This window comes from Sceloporus occidentalis, unplaced genomic scaffold (assembly GCF_023333645.1).
Source record: "Sceloporus occidentalis isolate IW3139 unplaced genomic scaffold, rSceOcc1.0.p SCAF_96, whole genome shotgun sequence".
Taxonomy (NCBI): Eukaryota; Metazoa; Chordata; class Lepidosauria; order Squamata; family Phrynosomatidae; genus Sceloporus; species Sceloporus occidentalis.
In genome coordinates, this window is record NW_028317076.1 from 2,881,440 (window position 1) to 2,909,401 (window position 27,962).

The 27,962-nt window shown below is 40.0% G+C and overlaps 1 protein-coding gene across 1 annotated transcript; it reads left to right on the forward strand.

Annotated features, from left to right (window-relative positions):
- The first annotated feature begins 4,551 nt into the window (after positions 1–4,551).
- On the forward strand, positions 4,552–26,234 carry LOC149284275 (cytoplasmic aconitate hydratase-like). Its single transcript, XM_089496930.1, has 20 exons — positions 4,552–4,648; positions 5,520–5,688; positions 6,494–6,631; positions 7,305–7,374; positions 7,838–8,021; positions 8,251–8,390; positions 11,036–11,207; positions 11,847–11,947; positions 12,078–12,194; positions 12,448–12,607; positions 12,851–12,986; positions 15,249–15,333; positions 18,091–18,247; positions 18,473–18,597; positions 19,299–19,403; positions 19,865–20,007; positions 20,135–20,282; positions 21,279–21,401; positions 21,733–21,924; positions 26,115–26,234. Exons 1-20 carry the CDS (start codon positions 4,552–4,554, stop codon positions 26,232–26,234), a joined length of 2,682 nt encoding a protein of 893 aa, XP_089353056.1.
- Positions 26,235–27,962: the final 1,728 nt, after the last annotated feature.

Consider the following 27,962-nt stretch of genomic DNA (forward strand, 5'->3'; position numbering starts at 1 on the left):
AATAAGTTTAGAAGTTCTAGGCATGGAGTGGGGAACACCGAGTTCTAAGAACAAGCAGCTGAATGCCTACTCCCCCCCCCCCCCCTTCCAAAGCACCCAGCCCTGTGTAAGCAGTCATGTCTCACCTCCCTGCACTGGGCCTGGGGGAGGCGTTTGCATTGAGAGGGTGGATCTGCCCCTGCATTGTGACTTGTCAAAAGTCTGACTGCTTGAGTCCTGCCTCGCTCCAGCACAAGGCGCAGGCTGCCTTCACACAGCTACGCTTATTTTAGCCTCGCTGCATTTTCTGTCCTAATGAGAGTTGCATTACAACAGGCTTAAGTCTCTTTTGTGAGTATCTCCTAGCTGCTTGCTATGTTTCTGATCACATGCATGTAGCGTGCGGATGTACCAACTATGAATGGGGAATGCTTCAGTAGAAGGCCTAGTAGTTATATGGAAGGGGTTAAAGACCTTTGTGCTCTCTACAGATCTGTAGCTGAATGGCTGTGTAGGGATAGCACTCCTCGTTATTACTAGCCAGTAGGCATGTGGTAAGACGTTCTAGCAAGCTGTTTTTAGTATTGGCTTATTTGTATATGTCTATAGAGGTCCCAGTACCTATTACCTTGCTTTTAAATGCAACGCTATGTTTGGCCGTAGAAAGAAATTCTGATGGGTTTTGTAGTTCTTCTGTATGATCGGCACGTAAAGTTTTAAGGGGCACACTCAGTTCTTTGGGAAGTAAAGTACTTACGTGGCCTGAATAGACCACTACCTGTGACATTTGCCAAGACAGATCTGGAAGTTAGTGTATTACATGCAAGGAGATATGTTTGGTTAAATAGCTCGGAAGGAGAAGTGGAAAATGCATATGGGGATTCCATGGAATCCTCCCCATACATTTTCAAGGAGGACACCATGTAACTTTACTGGAACCAGCCAGCTATCATATGCATTAAAGTGCACTTTAAATGAACCCTCAATCCTTATCAAGAGAAAAATGCATATTGGAGTAGGTGAACTATTTGGACTAAAAAGACATGTTTGTGCTATCAGCAATAGATTTTTTTGGGCGAGGGGGTGGTACAATACATGAGATATTTTGAAGGCCACTTTTTTCTAGCAGGGCAAAAGTTGAATATTATTGATGATTGAGGTCAGTAAAATGGACTTTCCTCCCAGGGTGTGAGAGGGTCAGACTTGTACATGGGTAATGTTTAACCCTTCAAGTGACAGGGGTTGGGGCATTTTCCCCTGGGGATAGGCAGCTTATAGTTTTCTTCTAGTTCATTTAGAAGACAACCTTATATACAAGATACCCATTAACTAGGGAACCTGTGTAATTTTTTTACACATTGTTTTAAGCATTTCACCGATCCCTAGTTTAAGGCAATGCGTGAGTCACATGCTATAATAATACAAACATGGAAAAAACCCAGAAAAACATTATTTGCCTACATATGCCACACAAATAATAACAAGCGGAAGATGTTCTTTCTGCATACATAAGGTTGGGTTGGGTTATATGTATTAAGTATACCAAAGAAACACAATCAAGAGAGAAGGTACACTGTTGCCTAGTATGGTAGTGTTTCTTTTATGCAACTTCCATGACATTCTTCATTTTGGCTGAAGGTCACAGGGCTTGTAGTCTACAAATGCTATACATCAAGTTTTTTAAGGAAGTTAAAAAATGATTTGGTTCTGTGTATTTTTTTCAAATTATGGATGGTGCATCTGCAGCCAACCTATTTTTTCCTTACGCATGCTGGCAATCGTAGGTAGGTAATCGGCAAACATGTAGGCACTTCTTATGAATAGCTGTTGTTACAGTGGTAGCGGGTTGCCATTTTAACCCTGACTCCCATTCTAACCCTGACTCCCATATGTGGTTGGCTCCGAGGGGTAATTAAATATCAAGAGTTCCACTTGGCAACGCCAGAGTTTGACTACTGAGTTAAGTAGCTGAGAAAGAGGGCTGCACGTGGCAAATACAGCTAAGTAACAAGGTATAAGCTAGTAACAGAAGACTATGTGACCTAAGGGAATATCATCTTGGTTATCACAAAAATTCTGTACCTGTTCTGTATTCTGAGTGATGCGCTGCTTTTTTTAGTGTGGAGTGCAGCAACTTGCCTGGGGTGGAATATCATCATGTCGTGTAATACACTAGAGCCTATGGGAAAAGTGCGGGGTCTCATCTGTATGCAAGGTGCCACTTGGGCATAACTAGATGGTATCCAGCGCAAAGCGGCCTAGTAATGAGCGCAAAACAACGCTCCGTCACGCTTTCTGACCAAAAGGCGCTCTTATTGTGTGTGTCTTCTAAACCAAGCCCTTTTTAAATATATTTCATCCTAGAGTCTGTCGTCTTATGGGTTTAAATGGAGCGGCACCAATGAGTTTGCATAGAACATCTCTTGGAATGATGGCACCATTACATGTTTGGTTCCTGACTATGTCCCTTTAGTGTCCTCAGTTTTAAAGAAAGGGGTGGAATTGGCTTGTATCAGGATTTTCTTGCTGATTCACCGGTTATGTTCTGCTTTTATTATTTGTTGTATGTAACCGTGTATTTAGTTTTGCTTCCTTCTTTTCCCTTCTGCGTCATTAAGTTACTTTTATTCGTTTGTTTCTTTTGTGAAAAATGTATAGTAATGTTGGAAACTTAATAGACAGTTACCGCAAACACATCACAAAATGTTAATTGCCAACCTTTGCACACAGCTGCTGTGAGCACGATACATCATTGAATTTTGTTGATGTTTTTTTGGGTATTAAACCCCAAGAGCAAAGAATTGTGGCTTTGAACTTTGTCCTCATTCTCACTTCCAGCATTTAACCTGTTTGGTGATTGCTGAGCAGGCATTTTATCTTTTATTACTGCTGGAGAAATTATCCAGGAAAGTTTTTTTTTTTTGTTTGTTTTTTTTATTTGGCAAATGACCTCCCACCGGTTTTTGAGTTGATCGTCAAGCATCATGCTTACCAGAACACCTTATGAACATGTCCCCACTTGCCCACCACCTAAAGATTTTAATTCCTTCATGACAAGCGGTCATTTTCCACCCTAATGACCGGAATTGTTTTTACCCATGTGTTTGACCACATTTCTATGTTTAGTGCATCCAATGTTTCTAACATTTTGGGTTTCTCAAGGGCCGTTAGGGTTTTGTTGATGCCGTTTTTATATGCATAGTCCATCACTGGGTATATTAAAAATATAGAAAAAAAGGCAATGGGTATACCTACTGTTCACAGGTTTTAATGTTTTTTCCAGAGCTCTATAGCCCTTTCATCTTAATCACTTTGCCAGCCAGAGGGGTGATCAGAGATCCCATCAGGCTCTGAGTAGACTGTTTGGGATCTCTACTTACCTATTCCAAAGCTATCAGCATTGGTACTGCTTGAAGAGAATGCCCAAACATGAGTTTACCATTGCACTTCGTCTGTCGGCATTGAGCCTGGCTCTGTAGGCTCCAAGCTGTCTCTAGACAGCCTTTTCTCCTCTGTACTAGTAGGAGAATGTTCCCAGCTGTTATAAAATACCAATAAGGTACCATTACAAGAACCAAAAATCGAATTGAGGTAACAAGCACGGTAGTTTCTGTCACTCCTTGAGTTATCTGGTGCTTCTTGTATTGTACTGCAGTGGTGTATGAGCGTTATTTTGTGTAAATACAATTGAGAGGGAATTTGTAGCCATGGCTAATGGGATTAATTTATGTATAAAAAGTCTGAAACTGGGTCTTAACACCATAGCAACCGGTGGAATGTCCATAGGTTTATAAGACCTAACGCACAAATTCCGAGCTGCTTGTGCAGTGTGTTATGTCTTTGTGTGTTAAAGTTCACAGTAGAGAAAGGGTAAAATGAAGACTTTGTACATATTAACATAGAAAAAATGGCTTGCGAAACATATATACAACCAAAGAGTAACAAAATTAAACATTTCTGGACAACTTATCATTATAGTCCTGAATACAGGTTAAACAGCCTTTCTAATTAGGTACGGATCCAGAGCCTGACCACACGTCCAGACATGCAGGCTAGCACACACACTTAGACACTCACACAAACCTAGCAAGACAATCACACTAACCTACCCAAAGACACATGCTCATTTACACTGACATACACACATTAACATACCCCCACACACACTAACACACCCAGACACACCCTTAGCCTGCGAAGCCTCAGCCTGACTTTGATGCAGCTTGCCCTGGAAGCTAGCGCGGGGTCAAGCAATGCAATGTTATGTGACCCGCTAAACCCAATCTCCCTATGAAAATTAACAACATAAATTGCCCCATTACCCCCCTGGATCTGCCAGTGTTTCTGATCTGTACTATATCTGTTTTGGACTCTGTTCAGGAACAAACATTAAGTGTTTGTATTCTGAAAGTAATATAATTGCCTTCTGTCTTACAGCTTTGCACAAAAAATCGATCAGTTGGGGCAACATGTCTTCTTCTGGAATACTATGCTTTTTGTGGTTTAAAATGTTGTCTTCACTGACTTTGCGCTCTTTATTTATACATTTCAGGTGTTCCTGGAGCATTCACCATGAGCAACCCATTTCTTCACCTTGTGGAGGTTCTAGACCCTGCACAGCCAGACAAGAAGTTTTACAATCTGAGCAAGTTAGGGGACACAAGATATAGTACGTACTGAACCGCACACATGATATTCTTCTCCCAAGAAAACTGCTATTTCTTTTATAGACAGATCATGAGATGAGTGTCCTTTTTTTTCCCTTGCTGCAAGATATTGTTGACTTTTAATTAGATAACTTAGCAATGAGATCATGTATGACCTTGCCCCTGCATCTGACTCATGGCCCAAGATGAGCAGAATTATTATTCTTGAGGACTGCTGTAAAACAGGGCTTCCAGAAGAATCCATGTACCCTCTTTTATTATAGTAGTTTAGGTCGAGAAAAGATTTGTGTCCATGAAGCTCAACCCTTCTCCTATTCCTGTTTAACCGCTGGTGATCCAAAAGAGCGCAAAAAAAACACAAAAAAAACCCTTATCAAACATTTAAAAAAAAAAAAAGCTTTCTAATTATTTTGCCCTTAAAGTGGTGTGTAAGCTAAGGTCATTACAATTTATGGCGTTATTGACAAAAATATCATTATATGATTTGGTCTTTCTAGATATGTTTTCAGCTGACCTATTCCTAACCCTTGCTTGAGGGAGGTTTTGAGTGTTTTAATGGTTTCGTGTTAAATAAGTCAGCGGATTTCTAATGCTTGTTCTACATTTTTTTATGTGAGACTCGTTATATCTTTTATATTGTGAGTATGCGTAATGTGTTAACAGAAGCTTTTTTTTTATGCGTGCTAACCTAGTAGAAAGATGTGTCCCGGTTTAGGGTCTGAGTATGTGTTTGAGGCCTAAATACCTTTCACTACAAAATTGCAATAAATCCCTCAATGGCTAATTTGTTTGTTTTAATTGTGTTTTTCAATGTTTTCTGCTACCTTTTACTGTCCAATCTTCCACAATAAAGTCTATTTTCTGCCTCTGTAGCACGTTTACCGTTCTCTATCAGAGTGCTCCTTGAAGCTGCCATCAGGAACTGCGATGAATTCCTTGTCAAACAGAAAGATGTGGAGAATATCTTGAACTGGAAAGTTACCCAGCATGAAAATGTGGAAGTCCCATTTCGACCAGCACGTGTAATCTTGCAGGATTTCACGTAACTACCATTTTCTATTTATTTTTTTAACGTAATGGTATACCAGAAATAAAAAGTATTGCAGACCCTTTCACAGCTATATTGGTCTTGCCCTCCATATTGTACATGGACATGACATGTCTTTTCATAACCATTGGGTACACCAGTGACCTATGTGAAAAGGTGAGAGAAATCAGAGATAGAGGAGTCTCGGAAAACTACGTATCGGTATGAAACACCATGGTTGTGAAAAATGTAACTTTTTTCAAGCGAAAGGCCTTTGTTTCAGTGGGTTTTTTTTGGTTTTTTTTTTAAATGAAGAAAGGTTAAATTGTAAAGGATTTTTTTGAGAAACCACTTTGTTTTGTTTATTTTTAAACTCCCTTTTTTGGATTATGTCTGCTTGGTTGTTAAAATAGTAGCCTTTGATAAAACTTCACCTCCAACTGTAGCTGTCTCTGAGAACTATGTATGTAAATATAATTATTGTATTTCAGACAGGCAGTCTACTACCTAAGACTAAATATTATTACATTTTCATTACAGAATTAAAATTTTCCTTTGAAATTAAAAACCTGGTGAATATGTGGTTGTGGGGATATAGAATTTGACGTATATAATCCATAAATTATTTTCATATTTTTTTTTTTAATTATTATTGCATGCCTGACAAAACCAGTACATGTTTTGTTTCAATCTTTAAACAGAAACATATTAAGTAACTTTTTTTAATAAAACATTATATTAAGCTGTCTTCAACATACTGCTACACAAGATAAAGACTCTTGCCAACAAAAAAAAGTAACAGTTTTTTTTCTTATTACAGCGGTGTTCCTGCTGTAGTGGATTTTGCTGCGATGCGGGATGCAGTTAAGCGGTTGGGAGGTGACCCTGAAAAAATCAACCCAGTTTGTCCAGCAGACTTAGTCATCGATCACTCCATCCAAGTCGATTTCAATAGGAGGTGAGACTGTTCCGGAATAAAACTCTTCTGTGTTTTGACTAATATATATATATATATATATATATTTAAAATCAACCTAGAACTAAAGTGGACCAGATTTAAAAAAAAAAAATAAAAATGGATCTATTTACCACATTCAAATGCACCTGAACCAACAAATCAACTTCAGTTCAGTAGACCATACACTAATGAATATTGCCTCGGTTGTGCACGTTTCTATTCTAGAACAAAAAACCACAATTAACAATATTTAAGTTTTTGTATCGAATATCTTATATTAGATTACAAAACGCCATTAGCTGCTGAGAAAAAAATAAAATGAATTGAGAAAGAATGGTAAAAGTTGCACAGCTGTAGGGGGGCAGTAACAGTTCATAAATTGTGTATTTTCCACATTTTTGTTGATGTTAAGGGTATTGCTGCACTTACAGGGAAGATGTGTTTTAAAGGTTTAGTTAATTATGTTTAATGCATTTTTGCATTAAGCTTTAATTGCCATTGACAATATTTGTTACAGGATTATAGTTTATAAAAAAAAATACTAGTAATGTGCGTGATCCTTTTGCAAAAAAAGAAGAAAATAAAAAAATGCACTGGGCAAACACTTTATTTTATGAAGAAAATAAATCCCCTATGTCTACACACCTCCTTCCTCTTATCCCTTGTTTTTCAGGGCTGACAGCTTACAGAAAAATCAGGATTTGGAGTTTGAAAGGAACAGAGAACGTTTTGAGTTTTTAAAGGTCAGTCTGCTAAGGAAACTATCAAATGCTCAATTAAGAATTCATTGCTGTTCTTAGGATTGGCAAACATTGGGCAGAATAGGTACAGCCTAATTTAATAACTCGAACTGCTGTGTTTTTACCGGTTTTCAAACTCTGTGTGCGTACCAAAATTGTAAAAAAAAAAAAAAATAAATATATATAGTAATAATGCTACTGTTCATCGGAAAAATGCAAATGTTTTATACCTTTTAGATAGTTGTACTGGGTTAGCAAAAATGAGTGTTATTAACCCAGTATTCTAAACTGAGTGTAAATATGCGTAAATATGCATTAAATCCGTGTGGATTTGATAATGAGTGAAAAACTAAGCCAAGATCCTAACCTTGGGTACATGTGATTTATCATCCATTTGTATACGTGGCCATTTGTATCTGTTCAGACATACGTTTTGCTGATGCAGCTCTTTTGCTTTCAATTCTAGTGGGGTTCTCAAGCTTTTCAGAACATGAAAATCATCCCTCCAGGTTCTGGCATCATACATCAAGTTAACCTGGAGTACCTGGCACGAGTAGTCTTTTGTCACGATGGCTACTACTATCCGGATAGCCTTGTTGGAACCGACTCTCACACCACAATGATTGATGGTTTGGGAGTTCTTGGCTGGGGTAAGAATGATGCACCATGTAAAAAAAACCCACTATCTATTTGTCTTTTGAAAGTTAACATACCAATATAAATAGGTGGTGACTTTCTTTATTCATATTTCATATAACTCAACATATGATGAATCTGCAATAACCTGTTGTTCACAACATTGTTATAGAATGTCCTTTGTATGATATGTCCGGATCAAACGTACGGATCAAAGATGAAAAAAAATCTTTTCTCTTGCAGGTGTAGGAGGCATTGAAGCTGAAGCAGTAATGCTTGGCCAGCCAATCAGCATGGTGCTTCCCGAGGTGATTGGCTATAAACTGAGAGGTAGCCCTCACCCATTGGTAACATCTACAGACATTGTACTCACAGTGACCAAGGTAACATGACATGGACAACACCGAAGCAGATTTAACCGCTAAACATACTTATTAATTACTTAATAATTTTCATTACCGATTAGTCAAATTGATTTTTATCGATTATAAAAAGAGGGTTTTTCAGAGCAAATGCTCTGAAAAACTCCTCTCCTTATATAATCCGACCTCAAACAGAGATCGGATTATAGCACTAGAATCCAGATCCCCCGCAACGCTGCAGGGGACCTGGATTCCACTCGCTGTCAGCCAGTGGGTGTCCGTGCGATGCGAACAGACAACTTCCGTCTCCCCCTCCGCTTCCATACACTCCATGTATGGGAGGGGGGAGGAGTCAGAGGGGTGTATGGGAGCCACCCTCCCATACACCACTCTGGCTCCTCTCCCTCCCATACACCACTCTGCCTCTCTACCCGGCTCCCTGGTGTCTTGTGAACCTCCGTTGCTGACAGGAGGCAGAGTGGTGTATGGGAGGGGGGAGAGAGGCAGAGTGATGTATGGGAGGGGGAGGAGGCAGAGTGGTGTATGGGAGGGGGAGGAGGCAGAGTGGTGTATAGGAGGGGGGAGGAGCAGGGCCGGCCCGACAATGGAGCCAAGTGGGGCAACCGCTCCAGGTGGCACTTTTGAAGGGGCGGCACTTTGCCGCCCCAAGCCCCTTTTTTTTTTTTTTTTTTTTTTTTTTTTTTTTTTTTAAAGAGAGAAAGGGGCGCCGAGTGGTTTTCGCTTACCAAGCTGTCAGTACCTTCTCAGCGCCCCTCTCTCTCCTCTGCGGCGAGTCTCCCTGTTCGGTCTCTGTCCCGGCTTGTAATGCTGAGTGCCGGAAGATTTCCGGCGCTCAGCATTACAAGCCGGCACCAAGACCGAACAGGGAGACTCGCCGCAGGACTGCTGAAAGGTAAGTACAAGGGGGGGGGACGGAGGGAGAGGAAGGGTAGATAATGGGGGGGGGGGCGGCAGGGACGGAGGGAGAGGAAGGGTAGATAAGGGGGGGGGGCGGCATTTTAAAATTCGCCCCAGGCGGCATTTTGCCTTGGACCGGCCCTGGGGACGAGGCAGAGTGGTGTATGGGAGGGGGGAGGGAGGCAGAGTGGTGTATGGGAGGGAGAGGAGGCAGAGTGGTGTATGGTAGGGAGGAGGAAGCAGAGTGGAGTATGGGAGGGGGGAGGAGGCAAAGTGGTGTATGGGAGGGGGGAGGAGGCAAAGTGGTGTATGGGAGGGGGAGGAGCCAGAGTGGTGTATGGGAGGGGGAGGAGCCAGTGGTGTATGGGAGGGGGAGGAGCCAGAGTGGTGTATGTGAGGGGGAGGAGCCAGAGTGGTGTATGGGAGGGGGGAGAAGGCAGAGTGGTGTATGGGAGGGGGGAGGAGGCAGAGTGGTGTATGGGGGTATTATGAATTTCAGGGTAGCAGAGTGGTGTATGGGGGTGTAATGAATTTCAGGGAGGCATATCTGGGGGAGGCAAAGTGGTGAATCAGGGAGTATAATGAATTTCAGGGTGGTGCAGGTCATCTATGGGGGGCAGAGTGGCATATCAGCGTGCACAGTGGCATATAGGGAGGTATAAGGCATAAATGGCGGCGAGTGGCATATTGGAAGTTATAAGGCATATAGGGGGTATAAGGCATATCAATATTAGGCATATCTAGGGGTAAAAGGTATATCAGGGGGCTCAGTTGCATATCACTGGCATATAAGGAGTATAAGGCATATTGGCATATCAGGGGGCACAGTGGAATCTCTGGCATATAGGAGGTATAAGGCATATATGGGGGCAGAGTGGCAAGCTGGGGGTCAGATGTGCATAACTGGGGCAGTTTGGTAAATAAAAGAAAATATGAACAAGGCTTTTTTCTTATAGTTTTTATTAAATATGAAAATAGTTAACATATGAATTAATGTTTACTAATAACTTTGTATTAAAACCTAGTTTGAGAAACACTGTGTTTGGGTTCTTGTAGCTTTTATTATTATGTCAGTAAAATAAGTAGGTGAATAGAGAGAGGCCATTGTGATAAAGAGATGAAAGTGTAAATTGTACGTTTTTTATTGCAAATTTTTTTTAATTTAAAATAATGTATTTTTTTATCCGATTATTGGAAAAAATAATCAGCCAACTAATCGATTATTAAAATAAAAAGTTGCAGCCCTACTTTTGTTTCCTTTATCTCACAACAGAAGTGAAGATAGGAGCCGGATAATTTCAATTGTCATGATAGTAGTAGGAGTAGTAGTAGTATTAAAGTCATCGTTGTTCTAGGGCAGGCATCTCCAACTTTTCATTTAATGGAAAAGATGAATAATGAACTAAAATGTATTTGGGTTGGATTTAGGTTTAAATATATATTTTAGACAATTTGTCGTTTTGTTTTATTTTTTTTGAATGCTATTTGTTTCTTGGTACCAAGGCAGACACTTTATACACTATGTATTTGCCAAGGAGTTACCAGTAGCTTGCAAGCTAAATGTTGGGGTTCCTTCTTCCGGCTACTCTGTAAACCTAAAACATTCTTTGTTGTATTTATATAATTTCTCAGGATTAACCTTTATATACAGGTCAGTTACAGGATTTTTGTAAAAAAAATATATATATTAGAACTAGTGAAAGTACATGAACGTTTTTTCCACACAGAAATTCTTATTTTTGTTGTAGCACCTACGTCAAGTTGGCGTCGTTGGTAAATTTGTTGAGTTTTTTGGACCTGGTGTTGCTCATCTGTCTATTGCTGATCGTGCCACCATTGCCAACATGTGTCCGGAGTATGGAGCAACAGCCGCCTTTTTCCCTGTGGATCTTGTCAGCGTGGAGTACCTGCGGCAAACAGGTTAGCACATCATCTCTTTCGGAAGTTTTTTCCAGATGGCGGACAAATTAACCTTTCCTAAGATCGTACAATGCAGAGCTTACTTGAACAGTACGGCAAGTAATTTCCAATTAGGGCAGTTAATTTACACAATGGACACAGGGAACTGGTAAACACGCTTTAGAGACAATGTACATTATGAATTTCTTCATAGTTATTCAACACAATTAAGCATTTTAAAGCCAAAAATACTTGGCGATACATTTATTTGCAGAATTGGGTCATTGTTAGGACCTGTTAAATCCTGGATGATCATGTAATGCTTTAATTATTGTTTTATGTGCGGGTATTAAAATTCAGTATTTTGTCAAAAATAATTACCAACCCAGATGAGTACCTTTTCTTTGGTTTGGTCCCAGCTTCAGAAATCACGTCATGTCAACTGTGTGCTGAATTTATAACTGGCAGTAGAGCAACAGGAGCTTAGACCTTTCAGCCTGAAGCGTAGTTACATTCAACTGTGCTCCTATTCAACATTTTCTTCTTGATTCTGTGACTTCCCATTAGAATTTGCTTTACTGGTTCTCAGTGGTCAAAGGAAATGTACTGGATGCCTGATATTGAATTGATTCTGGTGACTGCGTGCTTCTCCATTTACAGGTCGCGAAGAGGAAAGGGTTAAATACATCCAGAAATATTTGGAGGCTGCTGGGTTGTTCAGGGACTTTAACAATACCGAACAGGACCCTGATTTTACCCAGGTAACAAACCAGCAACCTTAATAACTGTTAAGTGTTGCTGATGTAAGAAATTGTATCAGTTGTATTTATTAACAGGAGATTGAATGATAAATATTTCTTTAATGCGTTTGACGGCTTCATATGTGCGCAGGTCGTTGAGTTGGATCTCGGCACAGTAGTACCATGCTGTAGTGGACCCAAGAGGCCTCAAGACAAAGTAGCGGTTTCTGAAATGAAATCTGACTTTGAGAATTGCTTGGGAGCCAAGGTGAGGAAACCAAGCACTTTATTCAGAATTTGACTAGGAGTTGTTCTCCTTTTATGCAGTTATGTTTCTCACATTCTCTTGTTGAGCACAGTTTTGCATATAATGGGTGTTTTCACAAGGTTTGCCAACCAAGGCACGTTTCCCCTGTGAGAAGTCCCTCATTGGCCCTACATGATAAATAATTAATTCATAGTGACTATGCATTAGGTAGGGTCACCTCAAAAACTTTGTTCTGTTTTTTCTTCCTCTGCAGCAAGGATTTAAAGGATTCCAGATCCCACAAGGTCACCACAATGACAAAGTAAAATTCACCTACAATGACAGCGACTACGAGCTCTCTCATGGCTCTGTGGTCATAGCAGCCATTACAAGCTGTACCAACACTAGCAATCCTTCTGTCATGCTAGGGGCAGGTGAGTCTTCTTATTTCCCCACGCAGTTCCCCCTCACAAGAACTGTCTAAACCAATCACAACAACCAACTGCTCCGCTATGGGGCAAAGAACACTTTATTGGGAGAAATATTAATCCACGTCTAAGAACAGGAAGTTAAGATGGCTGCTCCTCTTTGGAAATGGAAAGAGTGACAGACTTAAGAGTTTATCATTGTATATCTCAGTTTTTGTAAATGTTCTTTGTTATCTTAACCAACTTTAGGATTGTTGGCCAAAAATGCGATTAAAGCCGGACTGTCTGTGAAACCTTACGTCAAAACAAGCCTTTCCCCAGGGAGTGGTGTGGTGACCTATTACCTCAGAGACAGTGGAGTTATGCCCTACCTCTCCCAGCTCGGGTAAGAGGGTGCTCTACCCCCAGCAGCCATTTTGTACATTACAAATGCAGTTTAACGGGATTATGTGATCAGTTTTTAACCCCTTAAGGACCAGGCTGTGTTTTACCTATTGTACCATTGGGACCAAGGCTGTTTTAATACTTTTGCGGTGTTCGTGTTTAGATGTAATTTTCTCTTCACTCATTTAGTGAACCCACACAAATTATATGTTGTTTTTTTCAGGACAAGAAGGGCTTTCTTCAGATACCATTGTTTTAATCATATTATCTAATTTCCCATAAAAAAAAATAATAAAATATGATGAAAAATGTAAAAAAAAACCACATTTTCTGACTTTTACCCCAAAAATCTTTTACTCATCCAAAAAAGCTAATGAAAAAACCTACTAAATATATTCTACTATTTGTCCTGAGTTTAGAAATACCCAATGTTTTTATGTTTTTTTGCTTTTTTCTGCACGTTATGGAGCATTAAGTACAGGTAGCGTTTTGCTATTTCAAAACCATTTTTTCCAAATCTGGTAATTCTTCCCCCCATGTGCCATTTCGGGTATCTTTGAAGCCGGCCAATGCAATTTACCCCATCAAATCATATATTTTTGAAAACTAGACACCCCAAGGTATTTCAAATGCTAGTATTTTAACCCTTTCCATGCATAAGATTCTACCACCAGCCTTTGCCACACTTTGTGTTAGTATTTTTTTGGTATTTTTTTTTACACAAATTGTACTTTGGGTATACATTTATAGCTCCAGGTATACGTCACTATCAAACAACACCCTAATATGTGTTCAATAACATCTCTCGAGTACAGTGATACCACCCATGCATGGGTTTGACTGCTGTTTGGGGTTAAAAGGCCACATTTGGGAAGTGCGCTTTTTTTCCCCTATTTTGGTCAGTCTGTGCCTATGCCCTATCTTTGAGCCTGGCCACTACAATTTACCTCATAAAACCATATATTTTTGAAAACTAGACACCCCAAGGTACTTAAAATGGTAGTATTTAACCCTTTCCATGCATCAGATTCTACCACCAGCCTTTGCCACACTTTGTGGTAGTATTTTTTTTTATTTTTTTTTTCACACAAATTGTACTTTGGGTATAAATTTATAGCTCCAGGTATACGTCACTATCAAACAACACCCTAATATGTGTTCAGGAACATCTCCCGAGTTCATTCATACCCCACATGTATGGGTTTGTCTGGTGTTTGAGGTTAAAATGCCACATTTTGGAAGTGCGCTTTTTTTTTTCCCCATTTCGGTCAGTCTGTGCCTATGCCCTATCTTTGAGCCCGGCCACTCCAATTTACCCCATCAAACCATTCATTTTTTTAAATTAGACACCCCTTGGGTATTTGAAATGCTTTTATTTAAATTTTTCCACGTCAGGATTTTTGGGAAGATACAGCGCTAATTTTAGCACTTGCTCATAATAATAAACTTTATTTTTTTATTTTATTTATTTTACTCTTTTTGGACTTTTTTTTTACATTTTGCTGGAACTGGATAGTTCCTCTAAAGCATAATAATTTTTAAATGTTACCATGTTTTTTTTAAGCTTTTTCTTTTTTTCTTTTTTTTTTAAAATATTTTACTAATCACATAGTGATTAGAAAGCTGTCCTCCATTGACTTGTATGGTTGAATGCAGTACCTGTATTCAACCAGCAAGTGGAGCCAGAGTTCTCTAGAAGGTCAGGAGACTGTCTAGCGAACTTTTTCAACTTTATTATTTTTTTCCCGGACCGCCGCCATCTTGCGGATGGTGAAGACTGCGTGCAGCTGCGGCTGTGACCGCTCTCCGGAGCGGTCACAGTCCATCAAGAGGTAAGTGTTTGGTGTCGCTGGATGCCTCCTGATCGAGGCATTCCAGCGACACCATTGAAGTTTAGGAGGTGATCGTTGATCGCCTCCTAAACGCTTTTAAAACGGGCGTCCGCCGCCATACAATGTATGGCGGCTGTTGACGCCCCGGGGAGGGGCCAGACATGGCCCATCATGCCGATCTCGGTGTTGCTGAATGCCTTGACATCGAGGCATTACAGCAACACCGTTTAAGCTTAGAAAGTGATCATTGATCACTTTCTAAGCTTGTTTAAGTCTGATGACGTGTCAGGCACGTCATAGGTCGTTAAGTGACCGTTTTGCATGACGTGCCTGACCCGGCAATGGACGTTAAGGGGTTAAAGTGATGTGTCCTTGGTAAACTGTAATACGGTACCATCCCTATTAGTTACCTGTGGTATTGTGTCTCTTAGGTTTGATGTTGTGGGATATGGATGCATGACTTGCATAGGTAACAGTGGACCCCTTCCTGAACCTGTTGTGGAAGCCATAACTCAGGTATAAAATCCAATACGGTGTTTATAAAATGCATTTTCCACCAAATTTGCTCTTTCCTCCTATGTCTTGACTACAAAAAACAAACTGTCTGCACTTCTCACCCTAATAAAGTTGGCAACAAATATATAAACATAATATAAATGAGAGGTTTTGGTTATATGAATTGGCCAAAGCATAATTAAGCTCACACGCCACGACAAGGCATGCTCTCAGTAGGGTGAGAACTATTATTATGTCTTGATTATTTTTAAAGAAAACAGAACACTATTCATAGTCAATCTCAGAGGCATTATGCTAGGCTTAAGGCGATCTTTTATGAGCATGGGGATAAGCCTGGGAAGTACTTGGCTCGCGCCTTGCGTCGGAAGAGGCAACTGTCCTACATACCCAGAATTCGTTCCCCGGGTGGTCGCATGCATTATCTCCCGTCGGCTATAGCCGAGGAATTTGTCACTTTCTATTCCGCCCTGTATAATCGTTCCCCCACACACGATGCCCCTGAGGCGCTTGAGAGCCACAGACTGGCTATTCGCCAGTATTTGTCGCGATTTTTGCCGCGCCGTTTGTCCCCGGCCGACTCTGAGCTACTAGAGGCTCCGATCTCCAGTGAGGAATTGGCTTTTGCACTCAAATCCTCTAAGCCAGGGAAATGCCCGGGCCCGGATGGATTGTCTTTAAGTTACTATAAGGTTTTCTTTGATGTTCTTGGCCCCCAGTTGGTAGCTGTGTTTAACTCCATTTTGGATGGTGCGGGTTTCCACCCCCACACTTTGGCCGCTACGATCTCTGTGATTCCGAAGGAGGGTCGGGATCCGGAGCTCTGTGGGAATTATAGGCCTATTTCCCTTCTCAATGTGGACTTAAAGCTGTTTTCCAAAGTTCTCGCTATGCGGATTGGGCGCTTTCTCCCTGGTTTGATACATCCGGACCAGTCGGGGTTTGTGCCTGGTAGGGAGTGTAGGGACGGGACCCTGCGGGCGGTAAACTTGATCCACTTAATTAAGCGGTCGGGAGCCAAGGCTATCTTACTGTCTACTGATGCCGAGAAGGACTTTGATCGGCTTGATTGGACTTTTATGCTTGAGGTGCTGGGGGCGGTGGGCCTTGGCCCGCATATGCTGGGCTGGGTGTCCGCTCTCTATACTTGCCCGTCGGCTAGGCTGCGTATTAATGGGGCCCTCTCGGACCAGTTCTCTATATCTAATGGTACTAGGCAGGGTTGCCTGTTGTCCCCTATGCTCTTTGTCCTTTCTCTGGAGCCCCTTCTGGAAGCTGTTCGAGTTAATCCGGACGTTACCGGTGTGGTGGGTGGGGGCGTGCACCATAAAACGGTGGCTTTTGCGGATGATATGTTATTCACCCTTGTGAACCCGCATGTGTCCTTACCTGTGCTGATGGATGAGTTCAAGAGATACGGCTGTCTTGCTAACTTGAAAATCAACTTGTCCAAATCTGAAATTTTGAACATTTCCCTTCCTGCGACTGAGGTGGAGGCGTTGGCTTCCTCCTTCCCCTTCCGGTGGTGTGTGAGTAAACTGCGGCATTTAGGGGTCTGGTTGGCGGATGATGTATCCCTCTTATATGAATTTAATTTTCCCCCTCTTCTTGATGCGATCCGGGAAGATCTTCGGTCTTGGGGTTCCCTGTTTGTCTCATGGGTGGGCAGGGTGAATACTCTTAAAATGAACATCCTCCCCAGGGTGCTGTATTTGCTCCAAGCCTTACCGATAGCTTTGCCGCGTGCTTTCTTTTCCTTCTTAAGGGCGTTGTTCCTCTCCTTTATCTGGGCGGGACTGGCTCCGAGGCTGGCTCTGGCCTTGTTGCAGAAACCTAAAGACGAGGGGGGCTTGGGCCTTCCCTGCATTCGCACCTACTATTTTGCTTGCCACCTGTTGCGTACCCTGGAGTGGACCTACCGCCCTGCCCATAAGATGTGGGTGGCTCTGGAGGCCGACGCCGCATCTGTGCCGATACAGGTGCTTATGTGGCTTGAGCCGTCTGTGGCTCGGAGGCAGGCGGGGGGTCACCCCTTTCTTTTGGCTACTTTGGCGGTTCTCCATTCTGTGTCCCGTAGTTCCAGGCTACTCACCTATCCCTCGCCGCAGACGCCGTTGCGGTATAATCCTGACTTTCCCCCGGGTATGTCGGGGGGCTCGTTTCTGATATCGGGCGCTCCATCATACCAACACGCCTGTTGCGGTGTATAAGAAGTCTGTGCTCCGCCATTTGCTGGACGAGGCTAAAGCCTTGATTCCCTTGCATTGGGCTTCTGTCGCCCCACCCTCATTTAGGGAATGGATCCTAAGGGTGGAGAGAGTGCACGCTCTGGAGGAGTTGGTGGCCCGCTCTGATAGACAGGGTGAGCGCCATAGGCGGACCTGGTTCTACTGGTCCCAGTACTTTCTGGACCCCTCCACCCAACTTCTGTTGCCTTAATTGAGCTGGGGCCCTGGGCTTCCGTTGTTGGGGTCTCGTTTTCCTATCATGATTTTACTGTTTGGGATGTGTCAATGTACTTTGCCCTGCTGCGTCAGGGTCTGGTGATGTACTCCTGAGGTCATGCGCTGTCCACTTTGGTTTTTTTTGTTTTTTGTTTTTGTCTTCCTCCCCTTCCCCATTCTGTTTCTGTTTCCCCTTCTCACGTTGTGTTATAAACTGCTTGAAAACCAATAAACTTTTGATTTACAAAAAGAAAACAGAACAAAACTTTGTTTTTTATTGAGGTTTTATTACCATGCAGTGATTTGCCTGTTACAGGGAGATCTGGTGGCTGTTGGCGTCTTATCTGGGAACAGAAACTTTGAAGGTCGTGTTCATCCAAACACACGTGCAAACTACTTGGCTTCTCCACCTCTTGTCATTGCCTATGCCATAGCCGGGACTGTCAGCATTGACTTTGAGAAAGAGCCTCTGGGTAAAACATCTACTTGTATGTCACGTTGTGGTTGGCAATAACTTAAATGACTTTATCTGCATACGTGGTTTTAAACAATGGTTATCAGCTGAAAAGAGCTAACCATCTCCCTTGCGTAGTACTATGAGGCCCAATCCCTTTTTACCATAATGCAATTTGAAATGTTTTTTTTGTTTGTTTTTTATTTAGGTTTTTTTATGTATAGTTTTATGTGTTGCTTTGCAGGATTTAATGCAGATGGTAAACCTGTGTTCCTGAATGATATCTGGCCCACAAGAGAAGAAATCCAGGCAGTGGAACGTAAATATGTTATACCAGGAATGTTCAAAGAAGTGTATGAAAAAATTGAGGTAACGTGATCTCTGTGAGGCAAGATGAAATATGAAAAGCTTCAACTTGTCTTAAAGAGAAATCTAATACTATGGTGGCAGTCATAGGTACAACTAGTCAAAATCATTTTAGTATTTGTTTGCTGCCATTTTTGTTCCTCTGCTTGATGGCCTTGAGGGGCTTTGGGGGTTGCCGTATCCTACCCTAGAGACTGCATTGACAACCAAGGCCATATAGGAGACTTTGGAACGTAGGTAAGCGTGACCTATAGTCGTTTAGAAAGGGCTGTCCATACAAGCAATAAAGGCCTGTTTTGCTTACTTCCTGCTGTGCATCTTACAAAATGAATCCCGACAGTTGTGGATTGAGTTTTTAGCTGTAGATAAAGGCAGGAGCCAAGTAATCAAATGTTACTGTTGGCTTCTAACTTCTATTTTTCCCGCTCTGAAAATTCTCTGTGTCTCTGAAACCTAGCCTAGATTTTCTAGCCCTGTGTGAAATAAAATGTGCACGTGTTAATACCAGTATTATTATTATCTTCTATTTATATAGCGCCAACAGTTTGCGCAAGGCTTAGTACAATACATATATTCAAGGGGTATGACAAGACGAGAATTGACAGACTAAGACAAATTATTATGTGTTTCTGCACTAAAATGATTAAATAAAGCTTCTTGTGTGTTGCATCCACTTTACCTCACTAGCTACGTTTTTTCCACAGAAAGTCAATGAAAGCTGGAATAATTTAAAAGCGCCTACTGATAAGTTATACCCGTGGGATCCTAAATCAACGTACATCAAATCTCCGCCATTCTTTGACCATCTGGTATGTGCTATGTTCTGTACTTAGTAATCTTGCTTATGAAATGCACAATACTTCATTATAAACGTAGAGTTTGTTGGCAGATAAGAACCATTTGGCCCATCTAGTCTGTCAGTTGTTCCTGATGTCAGTCCTTGGGGTTTGTCGTAGATTCAAGATTGCTTTAAGCCTATCCAGTGCGTGTTCAAATTCCCCACTTCTGCTGGGAGGCTTTTCCATTTATCTACCACTCTATCAGTATCACATCCCATCTTATCCTGCATGTCATTCACCTTTATGGCTACTCTCCTCTGAACTCTCTTCAAAATGTCAATGTCCTTCTGGAGATGGGGTCTCCAGCACTGTACACAATCATCTAGGTGGGATGTGGCCAGAGATCTGTAGAATGGCATAACCAGCACCCCCTTTCTGCTACAAATGACTCTCGCTATTACAACCCAGCTGGTTTTTTTTCTCCTTTTCAGACAATGGAACTCCAGCCTTCCAAATCTATCACTGACGCTTATGTCCTCTTAAACCTGGGCGATTCCGTAACAACTGACCACATTTCACCTGCTGGGAATATAGCAAGAAACAGCCCAGCGGCACGCTTTTTAACCAGCAGAGGGTGAGCGGAACTGCATTCAATGTCAATTATCTTACATATGTATCTAATCTATATGTGTATGTATGCATGTATAACAGACTAACTAAAAGGTTTCCTTGTCATGTTTTCCCTTCTTTTTGTGTCATAGTCTAACCCCAAGAGAATTTAACTCCTACGGCTCCCGTCGAGGTAACGATGCTGTCATGGCAAGAGGAACGTTTGCCAACATCCGCTTGTTTAACAAGTTTATTAACAAGCAGGCTCCACAAACTATACACTTTCCTTCCAATGAAACAGTAAGTGCGAAACCCCTAAATCATAGTTTGTATCAACTGGCATATACAATTCTTAAGAATATAACATGTATTATACTGTAGACCTTTAGCACTATTTATAGGGCTTATTACTGTGCATGTTAATTCTGGCATCTTGGGATGTGATAAAGCAAACTATTTGTAGTAAAGACTTACTTGTAGTAAAGTTTTACACCTCCTATGCCAGAGCAGTTTTTGGGGGATTTTTGCTTTCTCCAACCGTTTATTTTCTCTCTCTATCCATACTAATTTTTTGAGGACAAGGACCAAAAAATATGTTTGACGCAATATTTCTACGTATTACCAGGAATAAAATATCATAAGAGGCAACAATTAGAGATTAATTTGTAGTTTTAGTTAGTGCATTTTCAACATAAGTACTGTATATGTTGAGCAACAACCCCAGGTAATTATTTTTAAAACATTTCATAACAAACTACTCTATTTTTATGTTTTTTATGCATTTGTGTTGGTTTAAATTTCTACAGAGTAAGGTATAAGATAATTGCTAAAAACAAAAATTGTATTTTTTTTCTGTAACAAAATAATGCTCTGCCACCTTCTCTCCAGTTTTTTTCTCTCAACAATATTCCTATGCTTTTATTCGGGTTTATTCCTTTTGTCATGTGTACACATCACAGATGTCAGGTACCCAAAACCAGAACACCTTGGGAGTGTGGCTATGATAGGACCGCCCACCTACCTTACCAAAAGATCAGCCTCGCAGAGCATCTCAAAGTGGCCATATGGGAGTGAAAATGGAGATCCGTGCTGCAACCGCACAGACCACCATTAATTTTACAGCCCCAAGGGTTAGTCCAAGGAAATCAGAGGATCCCCGCAGCCAACCCATCATGCCCTTTGCCTGCCCGAGACTTTTGTGCAGAAAACAGGATGGGTGGGGGTTTTGCAGTGGTTGTGTGCCTTTTCTACCATATACATATGTACGTGATCATCTTTTTATTTCTGCTCATTCAGCTTGATATATACGATGCTGCTGAAAGATACCAACAGGCTGGACTCAATCTGATTATCCTGACCGGAAAAGAGTACGGTTCAGGAAGTTCTAGAGACTGGGCAGCAAAGGGACCTTTCTTACAGGTGCATCTTCTGTTTATTACAGTTTATTATTAGTAAAAAAACCAATATAATATGAAACCAAGTTTGTGTGGAATAGAAATATTTGAACGATGAAATATGTAAGGTGCTTTTATAGTTTAAACTAAGACATCCTTACAACTTCTGAAGCTACTTTTGTGATCACTGCAGCATAACTGTATTACAATGAAGGCTCTATGGCGTATGGATATACTCTGAAGCAACAGAGTAATCTTCGTGTGCTTTGCTTTATGGGACAGAGCCAACCTTTAGATTTTAACTTGGTGGTAGCCCTGGCAAATTTAGGTGAAATAAGGCGTTTTGTTTTGCACAGGGTATTAAGGCCGTTCTTGCCGAGAGCTACGAGCGTATTCACCGCAGTAACTTGGTTGGAATGGGGATAATACCCCTTCAGTATATGCCAGGAGAAAGTGCAGAGGCATTAGGACTTACTGGACAAGAACGCTACACCATCATCATTCCAGAAGACAAAGATCTCCGGCCAGGAATGAACATCCAAATTAAGGTAAATACTTCTGAGATAGAGGAGAAATGCCGTGGTGTCTACTTTTTCACAGCACTGGATACTGTATTTGCCCTATCCCGATTTCTAGTATTTTTGCATATTTATCGCACAACACTTACAATATTGTGAGTCAATTTCCCTCCTGATTTCTTATATTTTTGCTTATTTGTCACATATAAATGTTTCAGATTATCCTACTAATTTTAATATTAGACAAAGATAACCTAAATAAACACAAAAAGCAGTTTTTAAAGGATGATTTCATGCATAGAATGAAAAAAGCTATCCAACCCTACCTTGCCCTATCTGCAAAAGGGATTGCCTCCTCAGTTACTATATCAACCAATTAACATAATTTATTGACAATTAGGTTAGAAACACCCAGGCATGACTACTACCAGTCCTGTTGAATCTAAACAACAATTAAATAGAACCTGTCTTGCAAAGTGAAGTAGGCTAAAAGGTCTGAAAAAGCAGCATGTGATGCTGCGGTCCAAAGGAATGCAAGGACACATGAGATGTCATTGATCTGAAACATTTAAATGTGACAAATAAGCAAAAATTTAAGAAAATCGGGAATGGGGAGAATACTGTATATTTGTGTGAATTAGAAGTGACAAAAAAGCAGATGTTAAAATATTTGTCTTGTTTCATAGACATGTTAATCTAAAACTATGATAGCCTCTAATAGCCTATGTGCCAGTGAATCTGTTTCACAACACAGTGTATAAAATAAAAGGAAAAAGTCACCAATTCAGTGAGTTAAAGTGAAAAAGGAATATAAAGTAGAATAATATATAAGTGATAATTAGAAAAAATCTCCTACACGTTCTGCAGCTCCCAAACGAAAAACTCTCCTCATAAATGTTCAAAACAAGATAAACTTCACAAGATTGGGGCGCAAGTACATGTGGAGAAAAACAAAAACAACAATAATAGTGCAGTAGAAAAAGTATACACTTAATAGTGTAAATGTGCAATGCACTCACAAAAGTTGCAGTATGGGAAGCTCATCAAAAGAAACCTTTGTGATCTTCTTTCAGTCTGGAAATGTACAAAACAGAAACCCAAATGGTGCAGAATCTTTTTATCCAAATTTTAATAAAGTAGAATAAAACTTACAAAATTGGTGACATAACTCAAATGACGTTATGCTAGATAGACCATACAGTATAAAAATCCTGAGAGTGGGACAGCAGATCAAACATCCACAGGTGAATCAGGATCCGAGAGTAGCAGCATACAAAGCAATATACTCAAATAAAATACGTTCTCAACGCGTTTCGACGTGTGGAAACGGCTTCCTCAGGAGAAAAAATAAAGTAAACAAAGTCCAGAGGTTTTATATAGGCACTTCCTGATAGCGTGATGACATCATTCCGTTGCGTCGTCCCGTAACCGCGTCCAGACGTCCTCACAGTCTTCTAGTTCGGCTCGTATTGTCTCATTTTCATTAGTTGTCAATAAAGTTTTTGTGTTGTTCTCGTAAGCTGAGGGCGGTACTCCTCCTCGCATCAGTGTTATTGTAAACAAGTGAGGAATGACGAGCCGCTCATCGTACAGCGGAGTGCCGGACGGAAAGAAAGAGGTTTTTAATAAAACATATGGGACTTCTAAATATATTGTTGTGTTGTTATTTCGAGCAATCAGATAAACGGTCTTAATAAAGGAAAGAATGTGCAATCGTAACTGAAGGCATGGAATGTTAAAAGTGCACATAATAGAAAGTGCAGGCAGGTGAGTATAACAGTACCCATAGTGCAAATAGATATAAATAACATTATAAATACGGGTATAATATTCATTATTAATTGAATATGAATTAATATAAATAAGTAAAAAATTACTGTTTATAAAAATAGCCATTGATAAATATGATAGGAACATGATCATTATGTACACCATTTCATTAATTTTTTATGTACACTAAATTAATGTGGATATAAGAAATATATATTAATATGAAGTTAATATCATTAAACTATTATATTAAATGTTAATATAAAATATATAATAAATATCCAAAATATATTATTTAAAAATGTTTATAAATTATTGTTTACATAATAAATAAGTAGTGTACAAATTTATTTGTATAGAAATTGATATTAACACAAAGGGTGTATTAAATATATATATATCAAATTAATATCATCTATTTAATTCATTCTCATAAGTATTAAAAATTATTTAGAATTAATAAATATGGAATGTAAAAAATATAATAAATATATATTTAGATAAATGTTAAAATATCAAAATCTACATTAAGACCATCTTTTTTAAAGGTCTGAAATTTAAAATCCACTCTGTCTCTTTCTTTGATAAAAACTCTTTTATATCTCCACCTCGCCAATGGGGAGATATCTTATCAATTCCTATCATTTTAAAACTAGAAACAAAGAATTTTTTACAGTTTATGCAATGTCTGGGTACACTGTGTTTTATATTTTTGTTTCTTATACCTCCTAGATGTTCAAGACCACGTACTTTTAGTTCCCTGGATGTTCTTCCTATATATTGTATCCCGCATTTACATTCTATTAAATAGATTACATTTTTTGATCAGCAGTGAATGAAATGCCAGATTTCGTACTTTTTTTGTGTGCATTTAAACAAATTTATTTTTTTCTTCTGTAGAGTACATGTATTCCAAAATTTGCATCTACCACATCTGAAAAAACAGAAGGTTTATATGGTAGAAAAGATTCATCTCTGATAGGATTTTCTTTTGGAAGAGCACTGGGAGCTAGGACTGTTATACTCACCTGCCTGCACTTTCTATTATGTGCACTTTTAACATTCCATGCCTTCAGTTACGATTGCACATTCTTTCCTTTATTAAGACCGTTTATCTGATTGCTCTAAATATATTGTTGTGTTGTTATTTCGAAGTCCCATATGTTTTATTAAAAACCTCTTTCTTTCCGTCCGGCACTCCGCTGTACGATGAGCGGCTCGTCATTCCTCACTCGTTTACAATAACACTGATGCGAGGAGGAGTACCGCCCTCAGCTTACGAGAACAACACAAAAACTTTATTGACAACTAATGAAAATGGGACAATACGAGCCGAACTAGAAGACTGTGAGGACGTCTGGACGCGGTTACGGGACGACGCAACGGAATGACGTCATCACGCTATCAGGAAGTGCCTATATAAAACCTCTGGACTTTACTTTATTTTTTCTCCTGAGGAAGCCGTTTCCACACGTCGAAACGCGTCGAACGTATTTTATTTGAGTATATTGCTTTGTATGCTGCTACTCTCGGATCCTGATTCACCTGTGGATGTTTGATCTGCTGTCCCACTCTCAGGATTTTTATACTGTATGGTCTATCTAGCATAACGTCATTTGAGTTATGTCACCAATTTTGTAAGTTTTATTCTACTTTATTAAAATTTGGATAAAAAGATTCTGCACCATTTGGGTTTCTGTTTTGTACATTTCCAGACTGAAAGAAGATCACAAGCCCTTTGGTTTCTTTTGATGAGCTTCCCATACTGCAACTTTTGTGAGTGCATTGCACATTTACACTATTAAGTGTATACTTTCTACTGCACTATTATTGTTGTTTTTGTTTTTCTCCACATGTACTTGCGCCCCAATCTTGTGAAGTTCACAACACATTGTTTTATGTAATTGTGTAAACTGAGTGATGACTTACGATATTGTCAGTGTTGTGCACATTAGATGGCATTAGTCACTGACAACTGATTGGTAGATCCCCTGATCGTGTGATTGATGTGATGACCGCTCACACCAATCACAGCTACAGCTCTGTTTCTTTCCCCATTTGAAGGTGTTCCCTCCCAATAATGGTTCAACTCGTTGGTCACTAATCACAGCTGCATCTCTGTCCCTACCCGTAGCCAAATTCTTCCTCTTGATCAGGTTATATATACGTAACTCGTGTGAGTGCACCAAATGGAAAATAGCGGTTGTACAACCACTGAGCAAAATGCTTATATCAATATGTAGTCTATGATTCACAGATGCAAATATGCACCCGACATGCATAGCTTATCATTGTAGCAATGAATTCTGGGAGCCCACAAATAGCTGCCGTCTTCCCATTTCACATTTATTGACATAATGTTGGGTTTAAACCCGTGTATCATGTAATATGAACTGTTTGCACTTTTCTATGTTAACCTTTTTATCCTACATTATTTACTCTCTACCCAGCTTGATACTGGAAAATCATTTGAAGCCATCATGAGATTCGATACAGATGTGGAGCTCACCTACTACCGCAACGGCGGTATTTTGAACTACATGATCCGTAAAATGGCAAACTCTAGTTAAGACAAAAGAAGGGCATGGTCTTGTTGTTGTTGGGAACTGTGGAGATTTAAAAATCCAAACCAGCTATCTCTTATGTCTCCACTATAAATGGCCAGAATGCACATTAAGTAGTTTTCATGCTTGTGTACATTACACAAATGACATCTTTTATAGTTGGCTTGTAGGTATTTTGTGATAAGGAATGAACTTAACACCTTGACCAGCCAGATAACAATGAAGTTTGTAGGAAGCGAGTAGGATATTGTAATGAACCTTGCTACTGCTGTTGATACTCAAACTGTCAGGAAATTCACCCAACATACAGTTGTGTTTTGAGCTGTCCAAAATGGTGTAAAGTTAAGGCTAAGAATAATAAATTAAAAATGATCTATACTTTCTCCTGTGTCTATTGATTTGGTTCTGATTTGCAGTGTGCAAGTCGATCATGTCTTAATGTAATTTATAGTTTGAGACCCTGATTTGAGCTGGCACTTCACTATTTAATGAATTGTTCAATGTAAATCCATTCTCCGTTCTACTTAGGTTTCTGCTGAACTCAGTAACTCCAGGTTCTCATTCTCCACAGTGTTAAAAGTGAACTTTGCAGTGTTCATGCTGCCTAAGGCCTCTGCCAGCTTGTGTTGGCCACTTCAGAAGGCGTACAGCTGATTTGCTCCTTACAACTCATTCAATGCTCTTTGCTACAAATACTGGACACCATAGATAGTACATTCTATTCACAAAATACAGTATAATCCTACCTTGTGTTGGCAACATCTTCCATAGCTTCCTAGTCCATCGTAACCTGTATTAGCTCTGTAATTTACAGCCCATCAGGAGATATGTTCAGTTGAATGCACCTTCTACACAGAAAATAGCTGGTGGTGCAGATAAAGAGACAATGCATATTGGGGGGGATTCTGCAGAATGTGTTTGCAAGGGAGACGCCTCTATTAAAGTGCATGTGATGACTGGAGTGTCCCTTTAAAGACCAGGTGAAGCCAGATGTTGTGGAAGTACATCTCCCATAATCTGTGTATATCTTGTGAATATAGGCGCTCTTATATAATGTTGCTGCAACCCAAAAATAGTGTACCCTTCAAATATACCACTAAAAGTAAAACTATAACGAAAAAAACACCACAAATGATATATACATCACCAGGATTGATCACTCTCCAAAGATACATATGCAACAAAATTAAAAAGCAACATGGTATAGACCCTTTGGTAATCTCCCATAACCGTCCATAAGAGGCACTCCTCTTTTTTCAGGATGCTGTCCAAGTGTTCTTGGAGTAGTAGTTTTAGAAACTCCTTTTGGCTATCCCGACATAGATGTTATAAGAAATATGACAGCTTTGGTGGCTCCAAAAAAACAGACATTCTTTACCTTTGTCATGTGAATTGGTTGAAAACTTTTAGTTTAGCGTTCCATGTTAGCTTTGTTTCTTAAAGAATATTTGTTTCAAATTGATAAAATGTGAATATTTTTTTTCCCTACGTAGTATTTTCCTGTAATCCTAGTTTTGCTTTTTCACCTTTGCGAAAATCTTTACAAACTACTTTGTAAATTCAAGCCAAATAAATCTATTTTCAAGAGACGTGATTTGGTGGTTTCCATTCTAATTTTAATTAAATTGTGTATAAATGTGATAAAAACCTCTATTCATTGAACTACATTTTGGTAAAGGATCAGTCAACCCCAACTGTCTTAGAGTTTAAAAGTATTAAGTAAACTTTTGTTTC